Source organism: Daucus carota, chromosome 9 (genome assembly GCF_001625215.2).
Source record: "Daucus carota subsp. sativus chromosome 9, DH1 v3.0, whole genome shotgun sequence".
NCBI classification, from domain to species: domain Eukaryota; kingdom Viridiplantae; phylum Streptophyta; class Magnoliopsida; order Apiales; family Apiaceae; genus Daucus; species Daucus carota.
The window spans coordinates 7,161,097-7,181,837 of record NC_030389.2 but is presented as its reverse complement, the minus strand read 5'-3'; the positions used below and the strand labels follow the sequence as shown (position 1 = coordinate 7,181,837).

The following is a 20,741-nucleotide window of genomic DNA, read 5'->3' as shown; positions in this document are numbered from 1 at the left end:
TTCTAATTAAAGCTCTAAAACGTGAGTCCAACAGGTGGGCCTAAAACACAAAGGGCAAGTAAATCCTTGAAACAAATCAAAACCCATCCCGACTACACCAATACTACTACTCAGAAAACTGAAAACGCAATAAAAGTGGTCAGTTTGGTAAAATGAAAAACATGGGTGGTCAGAAGAATGAAGGAGCCATAAAGCTATAAGGAATAAGTAGAAGGTGCACAAAATAAGGCAGAAATATGTGGCACACAAGCAAAGGAAATCTGTGGGATATGTTAAGAGATGTACGCTGGTGTACAAAACAAAAATATAATATATAAAGGATAAATAATAAATTGAATGTCGTGTTCGCCATTGGATACAACTTACATGTTAAAAAAATGCAAAAAATGTATAGGATTGTGTACGCCATTCCAAATGGCAGACAGAATTGCAGTTTTTTTTAAGCTGTGAGCCAGGTCAAGTAGCGCCCAGCATTGTCAAAAAATTCAAGCCTACTGCCACTCTGTTCCCCATTTTGATAGACGTACATGTCCCAGAATTTTCCAACCTTTATCCTCAGCTGTGTATGCCAAAAAAGGCTAGAAGGTGCACAGTTTTGAAACTTCTCATTCAGGGTGCCCATTCTTGATAACAATCCGTTCAGGGTGCACTGAAATCAGAAGGAGCTTTCTAATCCCCATAAAGATGTATGATCAGATTTAATATGGGAGACCCACTGTTGGACTGTCCGTCTGATTTTCAGGCATCGCATCCTTTAGCGTTGGACCTGCCATGTCAACTTCAAACCTATTGCTTGGTGATCTTCTTGTTGTGCTACAGAACAATTAGCCTACAAGTTAGGACTAAAAGTCAAACATTGTAAACGTCTGAACATGAGTCTCTTGCATATTCTACTTGGCCTTCATCAAGTTTCTTAAATGAATTATACTCAGTACCTGTTTAGATGACTCAGAAGTCTTCTTTTTCATTTCATAAGAGATGAAGCCTCGCATTTTAAAAAAGGAAAGAGATGATTTTTAGAAGGGCAAAACTTTACATAGAAACTCAGTAGATTGACATGCAAAAGCAAGAGTCTAGTTTAGTAGTTTTCCTCAAGCCCATATGTATTTAAATTCGCAACTAAAAGATGCAATCAAAGTTATGTAAGATTACTCTACCTGTTCCTCAAAAATTTCAAAATCAAAAAAAAAAAAAAGAATGAGAGAGTGGTGGTGACCAGTGAGGCAAAGCTGGTCCCGCATTAATGTGTTCCCCTAGACCAAATGAGGAAACAGACACTTTTGGGCCGTCATCGGACAGATAAGACTGGCTGTATCAGTATAACACTTACCACATAAAATAGAGTTTCCTCTTGACTTCAACTAATATGGTATTTGATTTGCTATGGAACCAGATTTATTAATAGCAGCTGCATATAGGTTTGTGAATTAGATAAATGCATACATTATAACAGATCTATTTAGAAGAAACTAACCAATGAAGCTTCATCTCTAGCAGCATATTTTCCAGCACAGTTATTCAATAGCTTCTCAAGAGCTGCAACACACACAACATACATATTAAAAAAAGACTAATCCTATGAGAAGAATACATAACAACGTATGCATCGGTATGATCTAGAGACTAGAATTTAGTTAGAGTTATCACATCAAAATTAAAATTGTTCAGTTTCCCTTTCTAGACGACGGTATAAACTAATTCTGCTTTTTCATATATGATAGTATTCTCATATAGATACAATTATCTAACTTTAGTTGCTGAACAACAGAAATATTATAAAATATTACTGCTAGTGTTTAGGCTGGGGGAAGCAACTACTTTATTGTTTCTGAAGGCATGTAGTATCTACTGTATGAAGTCAAGAGAAGTAAGATACATAATCCTCTTTCCCACAACTGATAGACGGCCCATTTTTTACTTGAAAATTTGATTTGACCCGTGATGAGATTAATATGATATGTAGTGAAATTTTCTTTAGGAAAATTATTAATGTACCTCACTGTATTAGCTTCGGATGGAAAGGATTGCATGCAATAGATGTACATGTCTTTTCTATTATGTACTGGTTATAGTTTCCGGACTGTGAGATGGAAGTTAGGTTCTCTGTTACATAAGGACTATTAAACTGTTGTTTGAAGTACTAATATGCAAATACCTTGAGAAGGGTATGAATTTTGGAATTGAAAGTCTTCAAAGTACACATGTCCGACTTATGTGACTCAAAGCTTACTAGCATAGACTTTGCAAATATGATGTTGGGACTAGAGCTGGAAAAATATGGATTTGGTTTGGTTTTGGACCCAATAATATGGATTTGGTTTGGTTTAGGAACCAAAACCATTTAAAATCCATATTACATTAAATATGGTTATGGTTTTGGATTGGTTTTATGGTTTTGATCAAAAATATGGATAAATCATATTTATCATTGTCATATAAACATAATTTGAAAAGCAATATAAAATACATTATCGTTCTGCATGAAAAGCAATACAGAGCATGTTATAATGCGGATCAAAACTTCAAACAGTTATTCATATTAAGGACATCTCATTATTGTGAAAGTGCTGACAACCGTTTTACATGGCCATCCACTGCTGGTGGTCTACTGTGACTTCTTATTAGTTTCATATGTGGAGCTTCCACCACTTTAATCTCTCTCTCTCTCTCATAGATATTTGATGTTAATACATATAATTTTTTAAAAGAGAGATCAAATGTAGTTAGATCCATATTTTGTGAGAAATGTGAGATTAGAAACCAAACCAAATCCATTTTTCTAAATGTGATTTCATATTGATCCAAATTCACAAATTGGGTTTGCTTTGGATTGGTTTCATGGTTTTACAACCATATTGCCACCTCTAGTTGGGACCAAGGAAGCATCTCGTTGGGACTAGCTACTTTCCGATATACTTATGAAAACAATTTAAAGGAGACAACTAAAGTTATGGTACCTAAACGTGCAATCTGGAATTTGAAGAGGCTGTATATTGGAGGAAGCAATATTTGCAGCCTGCAAATTAAGTAAATTCAACCAGAGTGCTAAGTGTTAGGAGGATAAAGAAAGAAGTAAAGTAACGAAATATATCGCTGTAATTGATCAATAAAGAAGAGGAATAGTGTATCATGCATACTTTAGCTGTTTGTGAAACTAAAATCTAAATAGTTTTACAAATTTTAAAGCCATAACTTGCTGTTTTTTCTAGAAAAATTTCAAGTGCATCATATATTGTATCGGCATAGTAGGATTTTAAGGTAATCTAAAGATTTTACATAAAGTCTTCCTGCAAAAAAATCTTTGCATCAGTAAGATCTGCAGATTGGTTGTATACATAATCTTACCCTTGGCGGATTAAACCAGTATTCAACTTCTCCTATATGACAGACAGGCTAACACATGAATATGCCTCATTATGTCGCATTGTAGAGGACTGTACGCAATGTTAATGGAAGATGTCTTCTGACCTAATATTGCCAGTATTACTTCCCATCTAATATTTTGTTTTTTGGAAATCAATTTGAGTCATAGTAATTTAAACTTCTCAGTCAATATCCCTGATTTCTGCCTTGCCACCCCCATCTAGCTACTAAATTCTACCCTACACTACTCCTGATTACAAGATTGCCTCCAAGAAATGTAAACTAATCATAGTATCACACTTGTTAAGATACTGGCTAAACCAGTATAACTGACAGAAAATAATTGAATGAGAAAGTGGAAATCTTGGTTGTAAAGGGTCAACAAAACGAAGATAGTAATCAGGTTACACATAAAAGGATAACGCTAAGATGCACCATTAAGATGAAAAAAGAGTCTGCAAGTACTATGTCACATCCACCAGTGCCGGCACCATACCCATAGGGTTGAGCTTTAAGAACTCTACATTCAAGTCCTAAAAGAAAACCTATTAAGAACTAACAAAGTTGCTGGTAAGAAGATCAGAAGAGGTAAACTGCTGGTCTTGTGTCAGTGACTGGCATCCAAAAAGCTCTCACATTTTGATATGAATCAAGCTCTCAAAGCTTTACTTAACAAGCTGAAAGTTACAAAGTTCATCTACTTTACAGAAAAAGTACAAAGGAAAAATGTTCTCTTTTGTTTAGGATATACCAGGAGAAATCGAAAAAAACACGCAAGTTAAATTCTTACCCGGAAACCAGAAAACTGAGTACTATACTAGCATATATTTGAAGTCGAAACAATGATATACGGCTTTTTTGAAGAAATCCACATTCAAATAATCTTAAATCATCTGTCACTGTATCATTAAATAGTAAATTTGTAAGGGATCCAAAGACCAGTTGTATGCATAATTGATACCAGACTGATTCTTATATGAAGAAACATGAAACTGCAATCAGCTTATTCAACCTGTACTATGAAAATAGAAGCTTTTTTGTGCATTGAGAAAAAGTTATCAGCTAAAACCAACATGGCAAAATAGACCTCTGAAGAATAACCACATAATAATACATACTCTTGTGTAACAATAGTCAGACTCTTTAGAATAAAAAATTTAAGTTATGCTAAAGATGCTTAACTGCATATTGTTGAAGACTAGAAGCAAAAGAATTACCTACTAATGATGATGCCCATTCCGCTCCATACGGACCACTTTGATCTGCAGAATGTGAGGAATTGCAACACTATCGCTTATCACTTTCAACAATGAGCATGCTATGCATCTCTGGAACATCATAAGTTTCCTAAGTAATACCCAACTTCATCTTCATTGACAAGCCGTCCAAAATATCAAGAAGTTGACCAATTTGTGGATGTGATGGGGACCCTGCAAAAAATTCATGGACAGCTCCTTCTATGCTGACCCAACTATTTGCTGAATGTTTTTTCACACCCTTTTCTTTCATGAAACACCTCAGTTCTGAGACATCACCCCATCGACGATCACTAGCATATGCATTGGACAACAACACATAACCGGCAGAATTATCAGGATCCGCTCTAACGAGCATTTTGGAAATGTTTTCTGCATATTCTAATTTTTTGTGAAGAACACATCCCCCAAGTAAGGACCCCCATACAAAACCATTAGGTTCATATGGCATTGATATAACAACTTCAAGCGCTTCTTGAATGCATCCTGATCTTGAAAGAAGATCAACATAGCATGCGTAGTGTTCCAACTTTGGGTACACAGAAAATCGTTGTCTCATGTCTGCAAACACATGACGTCCTTTTTCTAAGAATCCTGAGTGACTACATGCACATAGAACTCCAAGAAAAGTTCCAGCATCGGGGATCAAGCCAACATCTTGCATTCCTGAGAACATGGACAAAGCCTCTTGTCCTTCGCCATTTATTGCAAGACCCATGATCATCACATTGAAGGCGACAACATCCTTAGTGAACATTCCACCGAAAACATCTCTAGCCCTTTTTAAATCCCCACATTTACAGTACATATCAATCAATGTGGTATTCAAGTTTCGGTTCAAAGCACGGCAACCTTTCCATTCTTTAGATTTCATGTACTCATGGATCCACAGACCAAGTTCTAGATCACCAATTTGTGCACAAGCTGAAAGCACAGAAACCATTGTAACATGGTTGGGACAAGTCTTAAAATCTTCCATCTGCCTAAACAAACTCAAAGCCTCCGACGCGTCTGAATTTTGAACGTATGCACCTATCATTACATTCCAAGCAATCACACTTGTCTTTCCCTGAGCAGAAATTTTATTAAATATCTGCCTGCCATCTTCAACCTTCTCCAATTTCCCATATATATAAACAAGTACAGTATACAGCGCATCAAAACCAAATCTTTTGGAAACACAATTTTTTTCAAACTGGGATAGAATCTTTGCCCACTTCTCATTGTTCTCTATGTCAAGATTTGAGCAAGCAGATAAAACACTAACCATGGTCTCATCATCCGGCCTCAAATTATCCCGTACCATAACTAAAAACAGCTGCAATGCTTCCTCAGACTGACCTAACTTAGCATACCCCGCAATCAGCGATGTCCAGCAACAAACCAAACCCTTTTCAGGCATCTCATCAAACAACTTACGCGCAGACACTAAATCACTAAAACCCCTAGCATAAACACCTACCAATCCATTACAGACAACAAAATCATCACCATACCCCAATTTCAAAACATGGGTATGAACCTGCTTAACATAACCAACATCACTAGCTCGAAAACACGCCTTACAAATAAAAGAAAATGTCAAGTCATTAGGCAAAAGGGACCAAAAATTCAATCTTTTAAAGACCAAGAAAGCAGAATCAGAATAACCCTCTTGAGCTAATGATCTAATAATGGCATTACATGGGAATATATTAGGTGAATGCAAGTAATTAAACACAGAGAGAGCTAATTGAGATGGGTAATGACCAATGAGGCGAGTAGCTACAAGATTATCTTGATGGGCACCTAAAACAAACACTTTGGCATGAATTTTGAGAAGTTGGGGTCTTGAAATCCGTCCCTTTAAGAGATTAGAAAGGCTGGAGTGAAGCATCTTTATGCAGAGCTTAAGTTTTTCATGATGTTAATAAACAAAAGCTTCCAAAAAAAAACAAAAAACATGGTTAATAGGCTATGTATCCGACCGAATGCTCAGCCCTAATCTTGTCTACAGTCTCTGGCATCTGCAGAGGGACTGTTGGAGGACAATTCCCTTTTCTTCTCGGCGTACCGATTGTTTGTGTGCTTATTCTTTATAAATTGATGATTTAATTTTACAATTTTAATTTCGTAAATATTTCTCTCATAATTTCTGAAAAATACTCAAATGGATATTTCTGAAGAAATATTATAATGGAGTATTGAACAAAGTTCCATGTATTCCACATATTTACTGTAATAACGTAGACCACGTTTGCAAAATGTGTTATTTTGCAAATCATGTTCTATAAACATCATTATGTTGTTAAAAATTTTGACAATCCTAAACATTCTATAAGTTAAATAGTGAAAAACACATTATTCTGCAAAACATGTTAAGTTTGCAGAACATATTTACATATTACAGAACATATGTGTTCTATTTGTCGAACATAAATGATTTTCAATATTTTTTATGAAATAGTGATATTTATAGAATGTATTTCACAAAATAACAAATTTCATACATTTTGCAATGTTTTTATGTCATTCTATAGTTGCAGAACATACGTAGTCTACGGTAGTGGACTACATGGAACTTAACTCTTATAATATAATTAAAATATAAAATATCTATAACCTATAAATAAAAAAAAACATGACTATCGTGTAATAATAACATCCATTCCCCGTATAATAATGATAAATTTCCTTCATATGTGCTACTCCCTCCGTCACACCGATTGTATGCATTTGGTTACGACACGGAAACCAAGAAAAAGCGTAAAAAAATGAGTAAAGTTAGATGAAAAGTGGTTATAGTGCTGAGACTCATTTATATTTAATAATAGATTTGATACCGTGAAGGAAAGTAGTGAGTGTAATAGTGTTTATATTATTATAAGGTTAATTATCTAGTTGGGCATTGAAGTGGGCTTAATGTATCAAGTTGGTCACTAAATTGAAAATGGTATCAAGATAGTCACTAAAGTCACCATAAATATCAAACAAGTACCTCGAAATATGAGTTGAAGCGGTAAAAATATTATTTATAGAGTTTTACATATTATGCTTGAATGTTATCATAACCAAGTGAAAGGTTATGATTTTTAGTATTTATGATAAGATATTTAGATGGTGAGGTCATTGATGCAGCGCCTCCCATCCCTGTAATCAAAAGGAAGAGGGATGTTATGTTCTATAAAGAAACACCTACTTTTTTCATGCATCAGAAACAGGTCCTTCTCTGAGCTTTGGGGCCTCTATGATAAACCACTAGTAATCAAGCCTCTCGAGGCCGCTTCACAGAACAAAGGCAAGGCCATTCTATCTGAAGATTTCTCTGCTGTAAATGGTGCTAACAATCACCTTCCCTACTCCTCCATTGATAAAGGAAAGTTCTCTGCCTTTGCTGGCATCCTCAACAAGCCTGTGGTTGAAGCCGAGGCTCCACTCTTTGCAGGCGTCAGCTCCAAAGAAGTTCTTCATCTCCCTGTGATTAGCAGCCTGGAGGAGTTCCCGCTCTCAGCCCATGTTTCAGCCTACAGTAACTTCTATGTACTTGTCCCTGTAAAGGATGTCTTGAAGGCGCTAGGAATCATCTCTCACAATCCACCTGGGGATTCATCCATCACGACCAGTATGGGGTCATCTTTTGCTGTTTAGTTTGTCCGTATGGGACAATCTTATGTTGTTGTTGTTTTGATTAATTAAGCCTAGTCTCGGACTCTCTTCCTTTCCAAGAATGTCATGTTTCAGTTTCTTGTTTTTGTGTGTTCTTTAGGGACACAATATTGTAAGGCTCTCCGAGACTTTTTAATATAAATGCCAAGCTTTTCAAAAAAAAAAAATTATTTATTTTTAATTAAAACAAACAAAATAACTATATAATAAAAAATAAATAATATAATATATTACTATAAATACTAGAAGTCAAAACTTTTTAGTTGGTTGTGGTAACATTTAAAATGATGTGTAAAACTCTATAAATAATATTTTTATTACTTGAACTCATATTTCAAAGTACTTATTTGATATTTATGATGACTTTAGTGACCATCTTGATACCATTTTCAGTTCAGTGACCATCTTTATTCAAACTTCTCTCATTGAATCCGATTTATTACAATATTGTCGATCACAAGTTATTTATCTTTTATTTACTTATTGAACTCCACTCGGTTATTATAAAATTTCTATATAAAAAATAGTGTTATTGACAGTAGACGAAAAAAATGTAGATGGATGAGGATAGTAGACGAGAAAAATATAGGAAAATGACCTATAATATACTAGTTTTTGGGCCAATTTCCCCTTCGTACTAAAAAAAAATGAGATTCTTGCCGAATCTGAATTTGCTGCTCCAACCATTACCAAACTAATACCTATTCTCTGGCAAAAAAAAAAAAAAACTAATACCTATTCCGTTGAGTACTTCAGGTGTTTCTGTTGCGTATAATGTAAATCCCGTAGCGGATCAATTCCAACAAGCATTTCAAACTAGTACTTTTTGTAATCGACTCTATACTATCTCCTTATTCTTCTCAATAGATACAACATATATGTTGAAGTTTTTTGCATTAAGAATGTGCAATGTACTAGTAATTCATCTATAATATAATTATCGGTGTTATTAAGTGTTAGTTTGTTATTAGTGTATATATTAATGTATTTGTTTGTGTGATTTGTTATTAATTTAGTTTGTTTAATTGTGTTTAGATGGCTTGAATCCTAACCACAATGGATGAAGAAAAGGACAAAAAATGAAAAAAGAGGAACATTTGACTTTATTGTCCCCTTAGGTGATAATGCTGCATAATCTCAAGATTTATGAATCTAAAATCTATTTTCGTAAACCTCTTGAACGATATGAATGTGAATTTATCACTCGTGTTATTTTGTGATTTTTTGAAAGATTATTCCTATAAAATTATCTTATTTATCAATGTATAAATTATAATTCTTCGTAACTGCAATATGTTAGTGTCATTTTTTTAAGTTCTGGTTGCTAATATGTTATTGTCAATTTTATTTTTTTTGTGATTAAGAGGCATTAGAACTGTTTATGGGATGTCATGGTCATAACGGAAACTCCTTCACATTTTTCACATATCTTTCTAAAGTGTTAAAATATGTGTTATTCGGTTTAATAGGTATATGTGTTTGTATGAATGTACATATGTGTGTTAACATGTTTTAGACCAGAAGTATTTACCTGAATTATTATTTACGAAATAGATTGTAGTACGTGCAACTTCAAGTGTTCGAAGTACGAGGTAGCTCATCGGCTGTTTAAAAAACTTGATCTTAAAAATCATGATGAAGAGGCCATCAAGTATTACAATGAGTGTATGGAGAAAAATTTTCTTCGAATAAGAGAAACTCTATATGAGAAGGTTAAAGAAAATGTAAAAGAATTTGAGAGGGATTTTAAAACTGATACAACGGTAATGAGAATGATAACGGTAATTTCTATTACTTTGTTCATTTTTTCTGCTACTTTTCTTTTGTTCATGTTGATTAACACTGACCAACAATGTAACCAGTTTCATTAATTTTGTATGAAACTGGTATGAAAACATCACATTGTAGTAAAGTTAATCACAAAACTGAAACAAAATGCAAACATGAGTAAAAAAAGAATTGTCTAGTACCTAATATATGAATATTGTATAAGTTCCATTTTATATAAAATGTTAAGATACTTGTAGTTCAATTAAGTCTAATAATAATAATATGTTTTAACTCTAAAAGTTGATATACTAATTTGTTACTATTATTAAGTAACTAGCATTAGTACCCGTGCAAGGCAGGTGCCTCGTATAAATCTCATATTGTTTTTTTAAAATAACCGATCTTACGATCACCATTCAATTTCAACAAGAGTTAACAAACTTTTTAATAATGTGATATAGGAAAACACTTAAAGCCGGCAATTGGTGGTGCCAAAATAGCTTAGACTTTTGTCGAATGGAGTATAGCCTCCATTTCCAAAGTTGTTGTCCGTTTATTTGTAAATTATGCAAAACTATGACACTCTTAATGTAAGTATAAAATGTTTTAAACTTTAAAAGTACACAGGGACGTTTTTATAGGTTTACACTTTAGAACATATCCCCGATCACCAAAATAAACATCATTATATTTTTGACCGTAGTTTAGAAGACAATTTCCTAAAATTTGGTCGAGATTTTCTAAAAGGTTGTGTTTATAATGGTGATCTGAGCAACAGAGTCAGCATCATCTGTCAAACTTTCTTTCTAAGAGGTTAACAACAGTTTACTCATCGTATCCAAGGTTAGTATACATCTTACCCACATGGTTCACCTGCATTGTTTCAATCAGAGTTTATTACTATGATGTAAAAGATATATTAAAATGAAATTTGATTAGTTTGACTAAGAGAACATAACCTACTTGATTTCTGCTATAACTTTCTCCACGGGTATGTGAATTAGATGCTCCATATTTGGTTAAAAAGAGTGATAGTGGCAGTTCCACTGTGGTCCTTAACACCAGGCACGGATCCAGGCTTGGGCAGTGGGGTACTTGCCCCCACAAGATCGATAGCAATTATTCATTTGTAGTATAAAATTTTAACAGTTGATGTGTTGCCCCCATGGTTGGAGCGGGGGATTACTTCTAGTTGAACTCCTACCCAGTGAATGAAATTATCCCAATGTTAGATATGTACCCAACCAGAAGAAATGCATACTTAATTAACATAACCGAGGAGCTGAAAAAGGTTTTTAGAAGAGAAAGTCGAGATGATGATGATGATGATATGAAACAATGCTAAAAAAAATTTTGATTTGTTTTGGTCGTTATAGAAATAATCTGATCCGCTTCTAAGAGACTTTATGAAACAATGATAAAAAAAATTTGATTTGCTTTGGTCGTCATAGAAATAATCTGATCCGCTAATAAGCGGCACTGCAGAGGAAGAAATGAATGCTGCATTTCCGCTTCTGGTTAACATAAGTCATAGAAAAATGACTAGCACAACTTATTTGTGGAATATTACAAGCATCCCTTGCAAATTATTGGTTCTAATCCACATTAAGATGGATGATCAGAAAGGAATGCGAGGTATAAATATACGTTTATGCACCATCCCGCACACACATTATAATTAGATGCCCACAGCTGGACTGTCTGGCTGATTTTCGGGCATTGCATCCTTGAAAGCAGGTAGCTCAACATATGCCTTGTATAATCTTGATAAAAGAGGGTAATCATTCTGCATGATATATAGATAAGAGAAATCTTAAGACCACATCTCACTTAAATTACAGCACATGTCTCAAGGGAATCACCATCATAATCTAACAAAAATCGGACAGACAATTAGAGCATCTCCAATGGGCTCCTCAAACAAGCTCCAAACTCTAAAATTTAAGAGGATATGAAAAATTAAAACTCTGTGGGCTCCTAGTAGTTCTTTAAAAAGTTAAGAACTTAATCTCTCTCCTCTCTTTTAAAGAACATCTAGGTGTGCTCTTAATTTATTTTTATTGAATAAAATAATCACTTCCTTCTATTTCTATTCATGTCTCTCTAATTCTCTCTCCAACTTTTCACTCAAATAATAATAAAATATGAATAAAGAGTAAGTATAAAGAGTATGGTCCGAGTTGTCACGATATTCAATGTATTAACTTACTAGGAGCCACATATTATATTATTTTTTAAAGAAGGATTTAAGAGTACCATTGGAAATGCTCTTATATAGCAAATGAAGAAAACAGCAGCACAGAGCATTCGAAATCCGAAAGAACAAGTTTTGAGAAACAGATAAAATGCTGTACTTTCAACAAATGCTGATTCAAGTTTGTCTATGTCACTTTGTTAAGCATACTGGCGAAACAAATTAATGTCCAAGAGCCTGGGGAACTTAGCTAGCTAGTACTTTATGAATGGAAAATCAAAGGTGATTTCTACTATCTTAACAGTAATCGGAACTTATTTTCCCTTTCTAAACCTGCAAACAGAAAAGTCCTGTAATGTATAACTATAACCCTAATGTGTTATATTTATGCAGAATAAAGTTCAGCTGGACAGCCAAAAATACATGTAAAGAACGCGTCAACTGTAATAACTAGATATCAGATATCTTTCCTTCACCATTTCAAAGCATAGCTGCACAGGTGATGATTTATAGCCAATAATGCTTATACCAAAAAAAAAAAAAAAAAAGAAATAAGAAGAAGAAGCAAAGCTATGGAAATATCTGAGAGACACAAAGATCAGAACTGTAGTGCCAAGTAGACCTACCATGTCAATTTTAAACCTTTTGCTTGCTGCATCTACTTGTGGTGCTATGAAACAATCAGCCTACAATATAAGACCAAAAGTTAAAAATTGTAGTCGTCTGAACACAAGTAGATTGCATATTCGGCTCGGCCAATGAAGGTAAAACATATAAAGTTCATCAAAATTCTCTTATGAGGTTTACTCAGTTCCTGTCTAGATGACTCGTAAGACTTCTTATAATATTTATGTTCGCAACTACAAGGTGCATAAACATTTGAGGAATGAGAGAGAGTGGTGGTAAGGCTAAGCTGGTTCGGGGTTAATGTGTTCAACTAGACCAATTTTGGAAACCAACACTCTCAGGCAGTCGTTGAACAGATGAGACTATAACAGTACAACACATACACAAAAGAAAATAAAAAAAAATAGATTTTCATTTACTCCAACGAATATGGTATTTTTATTACAGAACCCAACTCATTTATAGCATCTACATATAGGTTTGGGAGGAGTTTGCTCCATCTCCGATACTTATCGTTGAGCTGATCCCTGCCTATCTCTGCATAGACTATAACACATGTATGTATACAAAAAAAAGACTAACCAATGAAACTTCATCTCCAGTAGCATATTTACCCGCACAGTTGGCTAATAGCTTCTCGAGAGCTGAAAAACACCAACAGTTGATACAAGGCCCATTGATTACATGGAAAATCTATAATACTCGTAATGAGATTAATATGATACATGTAGTAAATTCAACACTCTGAGAAGAGTGTGGCTTGTTAAATTGCAAGTCTTTAGAGACACATGTTAGACTTAGATTTTTTATATCAATACAGTGTAACTTATGTTATGTAACCCAAAGCTTACCTGCAAAGCCTCTGCAAATATGATGTTGGGTCCAAGGAAGCATCTCGTCCGGACTAGATATTTTCCCGATATACATCTGGCCATAGTTAAAAAGGACAACTTAATTTGTGGTACCTAAGCATGTTTACAGGAATTAACAGAAAATTTTCTGCTTGCCTGTATACGTGGATTCTGAAGAGGCTGTATGTTGGAGGAAACAATATTTGCCGCCTGCAGATTAAGTAAAAATAAACATGATGCTGAGAGTAAGGAGGATAAAGAAAGCAAAAGGTTTAAATGATAATTACTGTATCCTTGCATAGTAAAGCTGTTTGTAAAACTCAGATCTAATTTCAAAGCCGTAAATTTATTGTTGTTTCTGAAATTTGTGGAATTCTAGGGAAAATTTCAAGTGCATGGTATATTTGTATTGCTACCGGAGGATCCATTAAGTAATCTAAAGATCTATAAACAAACAAACTTATATCTTCCTGCAAACAAATCTCTGCATGACTGCATCAGTGGCTCTGCAGATTGCTTAAATGCATAATCTTACTCTTGGCAGATTGATCTAATATTCAACCTCTTCTGTATGACATACAGGTCTGACACACCGATATGCCACAGTTTGTTGGATTGCAAGCAATATTCAGGGTAGATGTCTTTTCACCTAATAATACTGCTTTAACTTCCCATCTAATATCTTGTTCTTTTAAAATCATTTCGAGTCATGGTAATTTACACTCTAGTCAATAACCCTGATTTCTGCCTCCCCAACCCATCTAACTACTAAATTCTACATAACCCTTCTCCTGATTACAAGATCGCCTCCAAGGAATGTACACTCAGTTATAGTATCACACTTATTAGTGAATTTTGCTTACAGCAGCACTAATGATGAAACATTGATGGAATGAGAAGGTGCAATTTTTGTTGTAAAGGGCATAAATTCGCTGTAAGACCCAAGATGCAATTAGCAAGTGCATTGTGGGCGGTGTGCGACCATAAAACGTTGACAAGTTAAACAGATTATATAGGAATGTAACCAGACCTATATAGCTGCATGAAACTGAATGTAAGGATTTTAATAATGCATAAGATGATAAGAAGTGAATAGCAATCTGGATGCATGGCCATAGAAGTTCAGACAATACCAGAAATGAGGCTGTTGGAACAATATTGGATTAGAAATTGCTAATACAGGAAATAATATTGTACGAACTGAATAGCCATATCTAATTGGGCTGTGTAATCACTGTGAAGAATGTTATATTCTATCAGGAAGAGGGGGATGAATGTTTCTTCAGAGGGGAAAAGTCAAGCTGTTTCTTTCTAAAGTTGACAGCAATTATCATTATAATATCTGAGTTCGGACTACTTATCAAACTAGTGACTTAATCGTGTTTGTGTACTGCGCATAGAATATAAACCAGATATGAAGGCAAATGCATTATACCTGATAATTTAATGCCCTTTTCTGGAAATCATTTGGCAATAATGGATGTTCAGGGTACTTCTCTTCCAGATACTGCACATAATAAAGCACCATTTAGAACAAAAAAAGATGAGATAAGAAAATAAACATAGATATCAGAGGCTACATATAAAGGGTAAAGTTACAATGCACCATTAAGATGGCAAAAGAATCTGCAATTATTATGTCTCCATCAACCAGTGCTGGAACCATACCAAGAGGATTGAGCTTTAAGAACTCTACATTCCAGTCATAAAAGAGAGAACTATTAGAGAGGAAATGAGTTGCTAGTAAGAAGATAATAAAAAGTAAACTATAGTTTGGTGTCTGTGATTGGCACCCAAAAGCTCTCACATGTGCTTGAATCAATAGCTCAAAGATAAAGAAAAGATGTTAATAGACAGAAAAAGACTTGGAAAGCACTTTCCAAGCACTATACTTAGACAAGGTTTTACTTCTAAGTAAGTTTTCGTTATGCACTTCCTAAGCATAATACGGATAGATGCTTTTACCATCACCCCCTTCTAATTGATAAGGGTGAAAAGTGAAAACATAAGCACTCTAAAAGCATATAGATTAAAATGCATTCTAATTGAAAGGTTTGACGTCCTTCTTCAGTGGACCAGGCTAAAAAAAGGTAAAAGGCATATGAGCAGAGCAGCGGACAACTGAATGACGGGCTTAAGTACACGATAAAAATCTTTGGAATGGAACCGAAATGAATCCAGTTACAATTTCAGCAATAAAAATTAGTAGCATGACTTACTGGGATACAGAGATCCATAAGAAACTTTTAGGAAGCAAAAGAATCAAAAACTCAGTGGCTGCAAGAGGGGAACAAGAAAACGAGTTTCTTCCATGCTACTGATTCAGGTTTTCAACAGGAACCCAAACAACTTCACAATATGGCGCGGCAATTTTCTTTTTATGCACCAAATCCAAGTTTTAGTCTTTATTAATTTTTCACAAGGTAGTCTACTATTTATAAGTTCCTTTTGATAAATCTGTTAATTGCTATCAATACTTTATTCTCTCTTCTGCAATTGTAAATCAATCGGAGCTCCGGATTACACTCAATTACCTCACCGCACATTCTTAGCATCCTTAATACAGAAAGAAAACAACACTCTTAACCATCACAACACACAAAAAAACCAAAAAACTAGAAGAGTAAAACTTACCATCGGTGAGATGCTCCCCATTTATCATATCTACTGCAATATATTCATGATCAAGCCCTGTTCACAACAAAACCAATAGCTCATAAGAATCTTGTTTAAATTTTTCGCAAATCCCATGTCTAGTTTAGTCAATTTTGAATTTTCGAGGTTGTTTGCAGGCTATTTAAGATGGTCTGCAATACAATCAATCCCTTAAATTTTTAAAAAAATAACAATATAATTTTCCCGGGATTATAATCCTGTCAGACAAACATGATATGTGCCAAACCTTTCAGCCGGAGAGCTATTCGAACTCGAAAAGTGCAGGAACTCATGTAATGAGAATACAACTTCATCACCTGCAATCAAGATCCATAAATTATTTTTCAAACCAAAAATACATAAATTGATGATGTTGTTACTTAGAAAGAAAGTTACCATTTTTTTTCAGTGATAGTGCAAGAGCTCAACCAAGTAGAGTGTGATTTAGTATAGTCAACATGTAAACACATGAAATAATTTGTGAAAGTGGTGTAAATGGACGGAAGACGCAATGCATGACGCTGGAAGATAGAATTAATGTTCACTCTGTCCCTCTCATGCTATTGGACATTTTGTGAAATTTTGGTTTGCGGCAGAAAGCACAATAAAATATTGCAGAAATATTGGACCTGAGGTATCATAGTTATGACTATTTTTTCAGCTTTTTTTGATCAAGTAAAATGTAAAATAAGTGTAATTTTTTAAGACTGCTCTCTGTAATTTGTCGTGTAATACAAAAATAATTGGCTTGGACTTGGAGAATGGCACCTCATATGGGGAGGCGGAATTACATGAATTATGTTAGATTATGTATCTTATTTTAAATTTTGAATTTAAAGATATGATTTAAGATTTCATTTCAAATTTTCAGTTTCATATTAATATTTAAATGTCTTGTATTTCAAATTAAATTCAAATCCAACCTTTTTTGTTTCTCCAAACAGATCATTTGATCAAATTCAAAATTTTAAATGAAATTCAAATTCTCAAACAAATCATAATATTATAAAACATCCTATGTTTAGGATATTTTGAAGGATTTATAAGTTCAAGTAAATAAATAACATATATTTGTTTGTTTTTTAGAATTTTGTGTATTGTTAATTTCGGTGTATATTTGGGATTTCGGATCCTCTATCCTCTTTCTGTATCTCCTAATATATATTGGTTAATATTTTATCTTACACGTGATCTCTGATTCATCTTATTTTTGCGTTTTGTTGAGATAGAATTTATGAACTTTTTTCAAATTTATATAAGGCATATTTTTAATTAGAACACAGGATGCAAATCTAGTTTCGCATAATGACATAAAAGATAGAAGACCCCCAAGAAATTATTCTTTATTTAACCTCAACGTGTCTCACCCGTATATGCAAAATTAATATATTTATGTTTCATAACAAACACGACGGAAATTAATAAAGTGAAATACAAATAATTCCTATATGAAAAAAAAAACACATACTTCTACAAAGAAAGACTACACGACAGTGAGAAAAATTTAAGAAAGTAGGGCCCACAATTAACTGCAACAGTATCTTATTGCAACTCTCTTTGTCGTCTCTCTCACTTACCCTTCACACCACAGTGCACTTTAGCCTCACCCTATACATTTCTGCTAAAAAGCGCCATGTAATCTTATCCTGCACTACCACACCTTTCTCTTTGTACAACACTTGCCACGCAACCCCTTTAAGCTATATACTCTCTCTACATTAAATATTGTAAGAAGAAGACATCACTTAAGATTGTGTAATACTCCATCTATCTCAACTCAAGTATCTTTGATCACTTTAAAAACCATAGATCTTTATATATACTTACACATATATGTGTATGTTAGGAGAGAAGATTATACTTTTATGGAATTATGGTGATTAGAAATGTGATCTTTATGGAAGTGAATTGATTTTGAGGAAAAGACTGTGTTTTGTTGGTGGGATTGTTGTTGAAACAGTAGTGGAATGTCAGGGTCTGGGACTAATGAAGTTAATGTTAATGAATCAAAGGTATGTGAGTTCTTGATTTAGTTGTGGTGTTTTTAAATTTTGATTCATGGGTTTGTTGTTAAATATTGATTTGATACATGGGTATTTGAGGTTTTTGTTTTCTTGGTGTAAAGTTTTGATCTTTAGATAGAATAGATGTTGTTTGAGAATTTGTTGATAGATTAGTGTAATTCAAAGGCTAGTGCATTAAAAAATATGGAACTTACCTTTCTAATTAAGTAAATATAATAGTACTAATAGTATTTTAGGTTTTTAGTATATGGCTAATAAAGTTGAATCCTGCTAATCTTGTTTGGAGCTTATAAATTTCCAATTTCAGAGCTTTTTTTAGTAGATTTTAGGTTTCGATATAGGTCAGGGTCTGTATTGCTCCTGCTTATTTTTTTTTGTTTCTTTCTAGCTAGTTGAAGCTATCTATGAAAAATTATTTTGTTCATTTTAGCCCAGGAAGGCAGGAAAGTATCATTTGCAGTTTTGTAGTTTCACAGTTTTCATTTAAATTTTAGATCATCTGGGATACCTATATATATAAAGCCATATAAGCATTAGCTTGGAAAAATAGATTGTGAAATTTACTATTTATAGGTGCAGGTTTTCATGAGTTTATACAAAATTTCAGTTATAAACTGTGCTTTGTGTATAGATGGTGGTTCCACTCAATACATGGATCCTCATCTCCAATTTCAAGTTGGCATACAATCTTCTCCGTCGACCTGATGGGACTTTCAACCGTCACTTGGCTGAGTTTCTTGACAGGAAGGTCCCGTCTAATTTAAATCCTGTGAATGGTGTTTTTTCTTTCGATATGATTATTGACCGTCCAACAAGCCTGCTTACCAGAATCTATCGACCAGCAGAAGCTGCAGAGGAAGCACCTAGGTATGCTGATCTTGAGAAGCCCTTGAACTCCGATATAGTCCCTGTCATTATCTTTTTCCATGGGGGAAGTTTTGCACATTCTTCTTCAAACAGTGCTATCTATGACAGTCTATGTCGACGTTTAGTAGGCCTTTGTAATGCTGTCGTGATATCAGTAAATTATCGGCGTGCTCCCGAGGACCCTTACCCTTGTGCCTATGATGACGGCTGGACTGCACTTAGGTGGGTTCATTCAAAGACATGGCTTCAAAGTCGGGATTCTAAAGTTCATATATTTTTGGCTGGTGATAGCTCTGGTGGTAATATTGTTCACAATGTTGCTTTGAAAGCAGCGGAATCAGGAATTGAAGTGATCGGAAATATACTACTCAATCCAATGTTTGGCGGGGAAGAGAGAACTGAATCAGAGAAGCGACTAGATGGGAAATACTTTGTCACTGTTAGAGACAGAGATTGGTATTGGAGAGCATTTCTTCCTGAAGGGGAAGATAGAGATCATCCTGCATGTAATCCTTTTGGTCCTAAGGCTACAAGCATCGTTGGAATGAAGTTCCCGAAAAGTCTTGTTGTCGTTGCTGGTTTAGACCTTGTTCAGGATTGGCAGTTAGCTTATGCAGATGGACTTAAGAAGGCTGGTCAAGAGGTTAAACTTCTATATTTGGACAAGGCAACAATAGGGTTTTACTTGTTGCCCAACAATGACCACTTTTACACCGTGATGGCTGAGATGAAAAATTTTGTGTGTTCTGACTGTTCAATAGATCAATTGAATACAGGCACCAGTACTTCAGAAGCTTTACCTAATGCTTGAAGTAATTTTTTTTCAACTAGTTGAAGTTTGTTTAATTGTCATTCTATTACTAATTACTACCTTGTTGATCCTAGCTTCACCTGGATCGTGCTTTTCAACGGGATTCATCTTATAGGAGATGATTTGCTTATTTTCACAGGCATAGTTCATCATAGAGATGTATCTGCATTGTGTATCACTGGCACCCATGTGTTTGAACTTCACCCTTTGTAGTTTGTAAAGATAATGTTGTGTAATAGCAACTTTGTATTGATTGACTTCTTTCCCCGAAGGAGAGGAAGACAGAATCGTATTGATAAAATTCCTGGGCCAAAGGACTGGTGCCTGGCTTTGTCTATATGCTAATTTCATCAATTGTATTGATTAACCTATGTTATGTTTATACATATAATCAATATTATATACTTATTTGTGGAAACAGATTGTGTTCCTTCAGGATAATCTTTCATTTGTTATGCTCCGTTTTTGGTTTTGGTGAATTTGAGTACTTGTGTGCTTATATATATGGTTAAACAAAGAATATTTTCTGGTACTCAACGTTTGATGCATTTAACATTTTAATGTTATCAGCTCTCTTACATAGAGTTCTTGGACTCAAATGGCATATTATATAGGCGAAGGTTGTATTTGGTGCGACAATGAAGGTGTTTAGTAGCTGAATTATGGGTTTGAACTCCC

At 34.4% G+C, this 20,741-nt stretch overlaps 3 protein-coding genes across 21 annotated transcripts; 1 reads left to right on the top strand and 2 right to left on the bottom strand.

Moving 5' to 3' along the window:
• Positions 1-292: 292 nt before the first annotated feature.
• LOC108202972 (pentatricopeptide repeat-containing protein At1g08070, chloroplastic) lies at positions 293-6,668 on the bottom strand. Of its 17 annotated transcripts, XM_017371629.2 has the most exons (6): positions 4,581-6,668; positions 2,958-3,016; positions 1,475-1,536; positions 1,331-1,408; positions 936-985; positions 293-829 (listed from the first exon to the last, which is right to left on the bottom strand). In XM_017371629.2, the coding sequence occupies exon 1, from the start codon at positions 6,493-6,495 to the stop codon at positions 4,711-4,713; it is 1,785 nt and encodes a 594-aa protein (XP_017227118.1). In that variant the 5' UTR covers positions 6,496-6,668; the 3' UTR covers positions 293-829; positions 936-985; positions 1,331-1,408; positions 1,475-1,536; positions 2,958-3,016; positions 4,581-4,710. The 17 variants fall into 17 exon arrangements, with proteins under 17 accessions (XP_017227118.1, XP_017227116.1, XP_017227119.1 ...); XM_017371627.2 differs by having other exon boundaries at positions 1,331-1,536; XM_017371630.2 differs by having other exon boundaries at positions 293-813; positions 1,331-1,536.
• A 4,846-nt stretch (positions 6,669-11,514) lies between these two features.
• Positions 11,515-16,975, bottom strand: LOC108200492 (glutathione S-transferase zeta class). 2 transcript variants are annotated; one of them, XM_017368665.2, is made up of 10 exons: positions 16,758-16,975; positions 16,609-16,678; positions 16,341-16,397; positions 15,313-15,398; positions 15,142-15,213; positions 13,863-13,916; positions 13,707-13,782; positions 13,438-13,499; positions 12,855-12,914; positions 11,515-11,820 (listed from the first exon to the last, which is right to left on the bottom strand). In XM_017368665.2, the coding sequence occupies exons 1-10, from the start codon at positions 16,758-16,760 to the stop codon at positions 11,713-11,715; spliced, it is 648 nt and encodes a 215-aa protein (XP_017224154.1). In that variant the 5' UTR covers positions 16,761-16,975; the 3' UTR covers positions 11,515-11,712. The 2 variants fall into 2 exon arrangements, with proteins under 2 accessions (XP_017224154.1, XP_063940932.1); XM_064084862.1 differs by having other exon boundaries at positions 16,791-16,843.
• Positions 16,976-17,966: 991 nt separating this feature from the next.
• On the top strand, positions 17,967-20,481 carry LOC108203140 (gibberellin receptor GID1C). 2 transcript variants are annotated; one of them, XM_017371900.2, is made up of 2 exons: positions 17,967-18,373; positions 19,017-20,481. In XM_017371900.2, exons 1-2 carry the CDS (start codon positions 18,329-18,331, stop codon positions 20,061-20,063), a joined length of 1,092 nt encoding a protein of 363 aa, XP_017227389.1. In that variant the 5' UTR covers positions 17,967-18,328; the 3' UTR covers positions 20,064-20,481. The 2 variants fall into 2 exon arrangements, with proteins under 2 accessions (XP_017227389.1, XP_017227390.1); XM_017371901.2 differs by having other exon boundaries at positions 18,093-18,373; positions 18,959-20,481.
• Positions 20,482-20,741: the final 260 nt, after the last annotated feature.

What these genes read in the sequence shown, in the direction of transcription:
- LOC108200492 (XM_017368665.2), bottom strand. An exon ending in TGGGGAGCATCTCACCGATG is followed by an intron (nt 15,399 to 16,340) that starts GTAAGTTTTACT and finishes ACTGGAATGTAG; the next exon opens with AGTTCTTAAAGCTCAATCCT. An exon ending in ATTCTTTTGCCATCTTAATG is followed by an intron (nt 15,214 to 15,312) that starts GTGCATTGTAAC and finishes TATTATGTGCAG; the next exon opens with TATCTGGAAGAGAAGTACCC.
- LOC108202972 (XM_017371621.2), bottom strand. Translation starts at nt 6,495, where the DNA reads ATGCTTCACTCCAGCCTTTCTAATCTCTTAAAGGGACGGATTTCAAGA.
- LOC108203140 (XM_017371900.2), top strand. Translation starts at nt 18,329, where the DNA reads ATGTCAGGGTCTGGGACTAATGAAGTTAATGTTAATGAATCAAAG. An exon ending in TTAATGTTAATGAATCAAAG is followed by an intron (nt 18,374 to 19,016) that starts GTATGTGAGTTC and finishes CTTTGTGTATAG; the next exon opens with ATGGTGGTTCCACTCAATAC.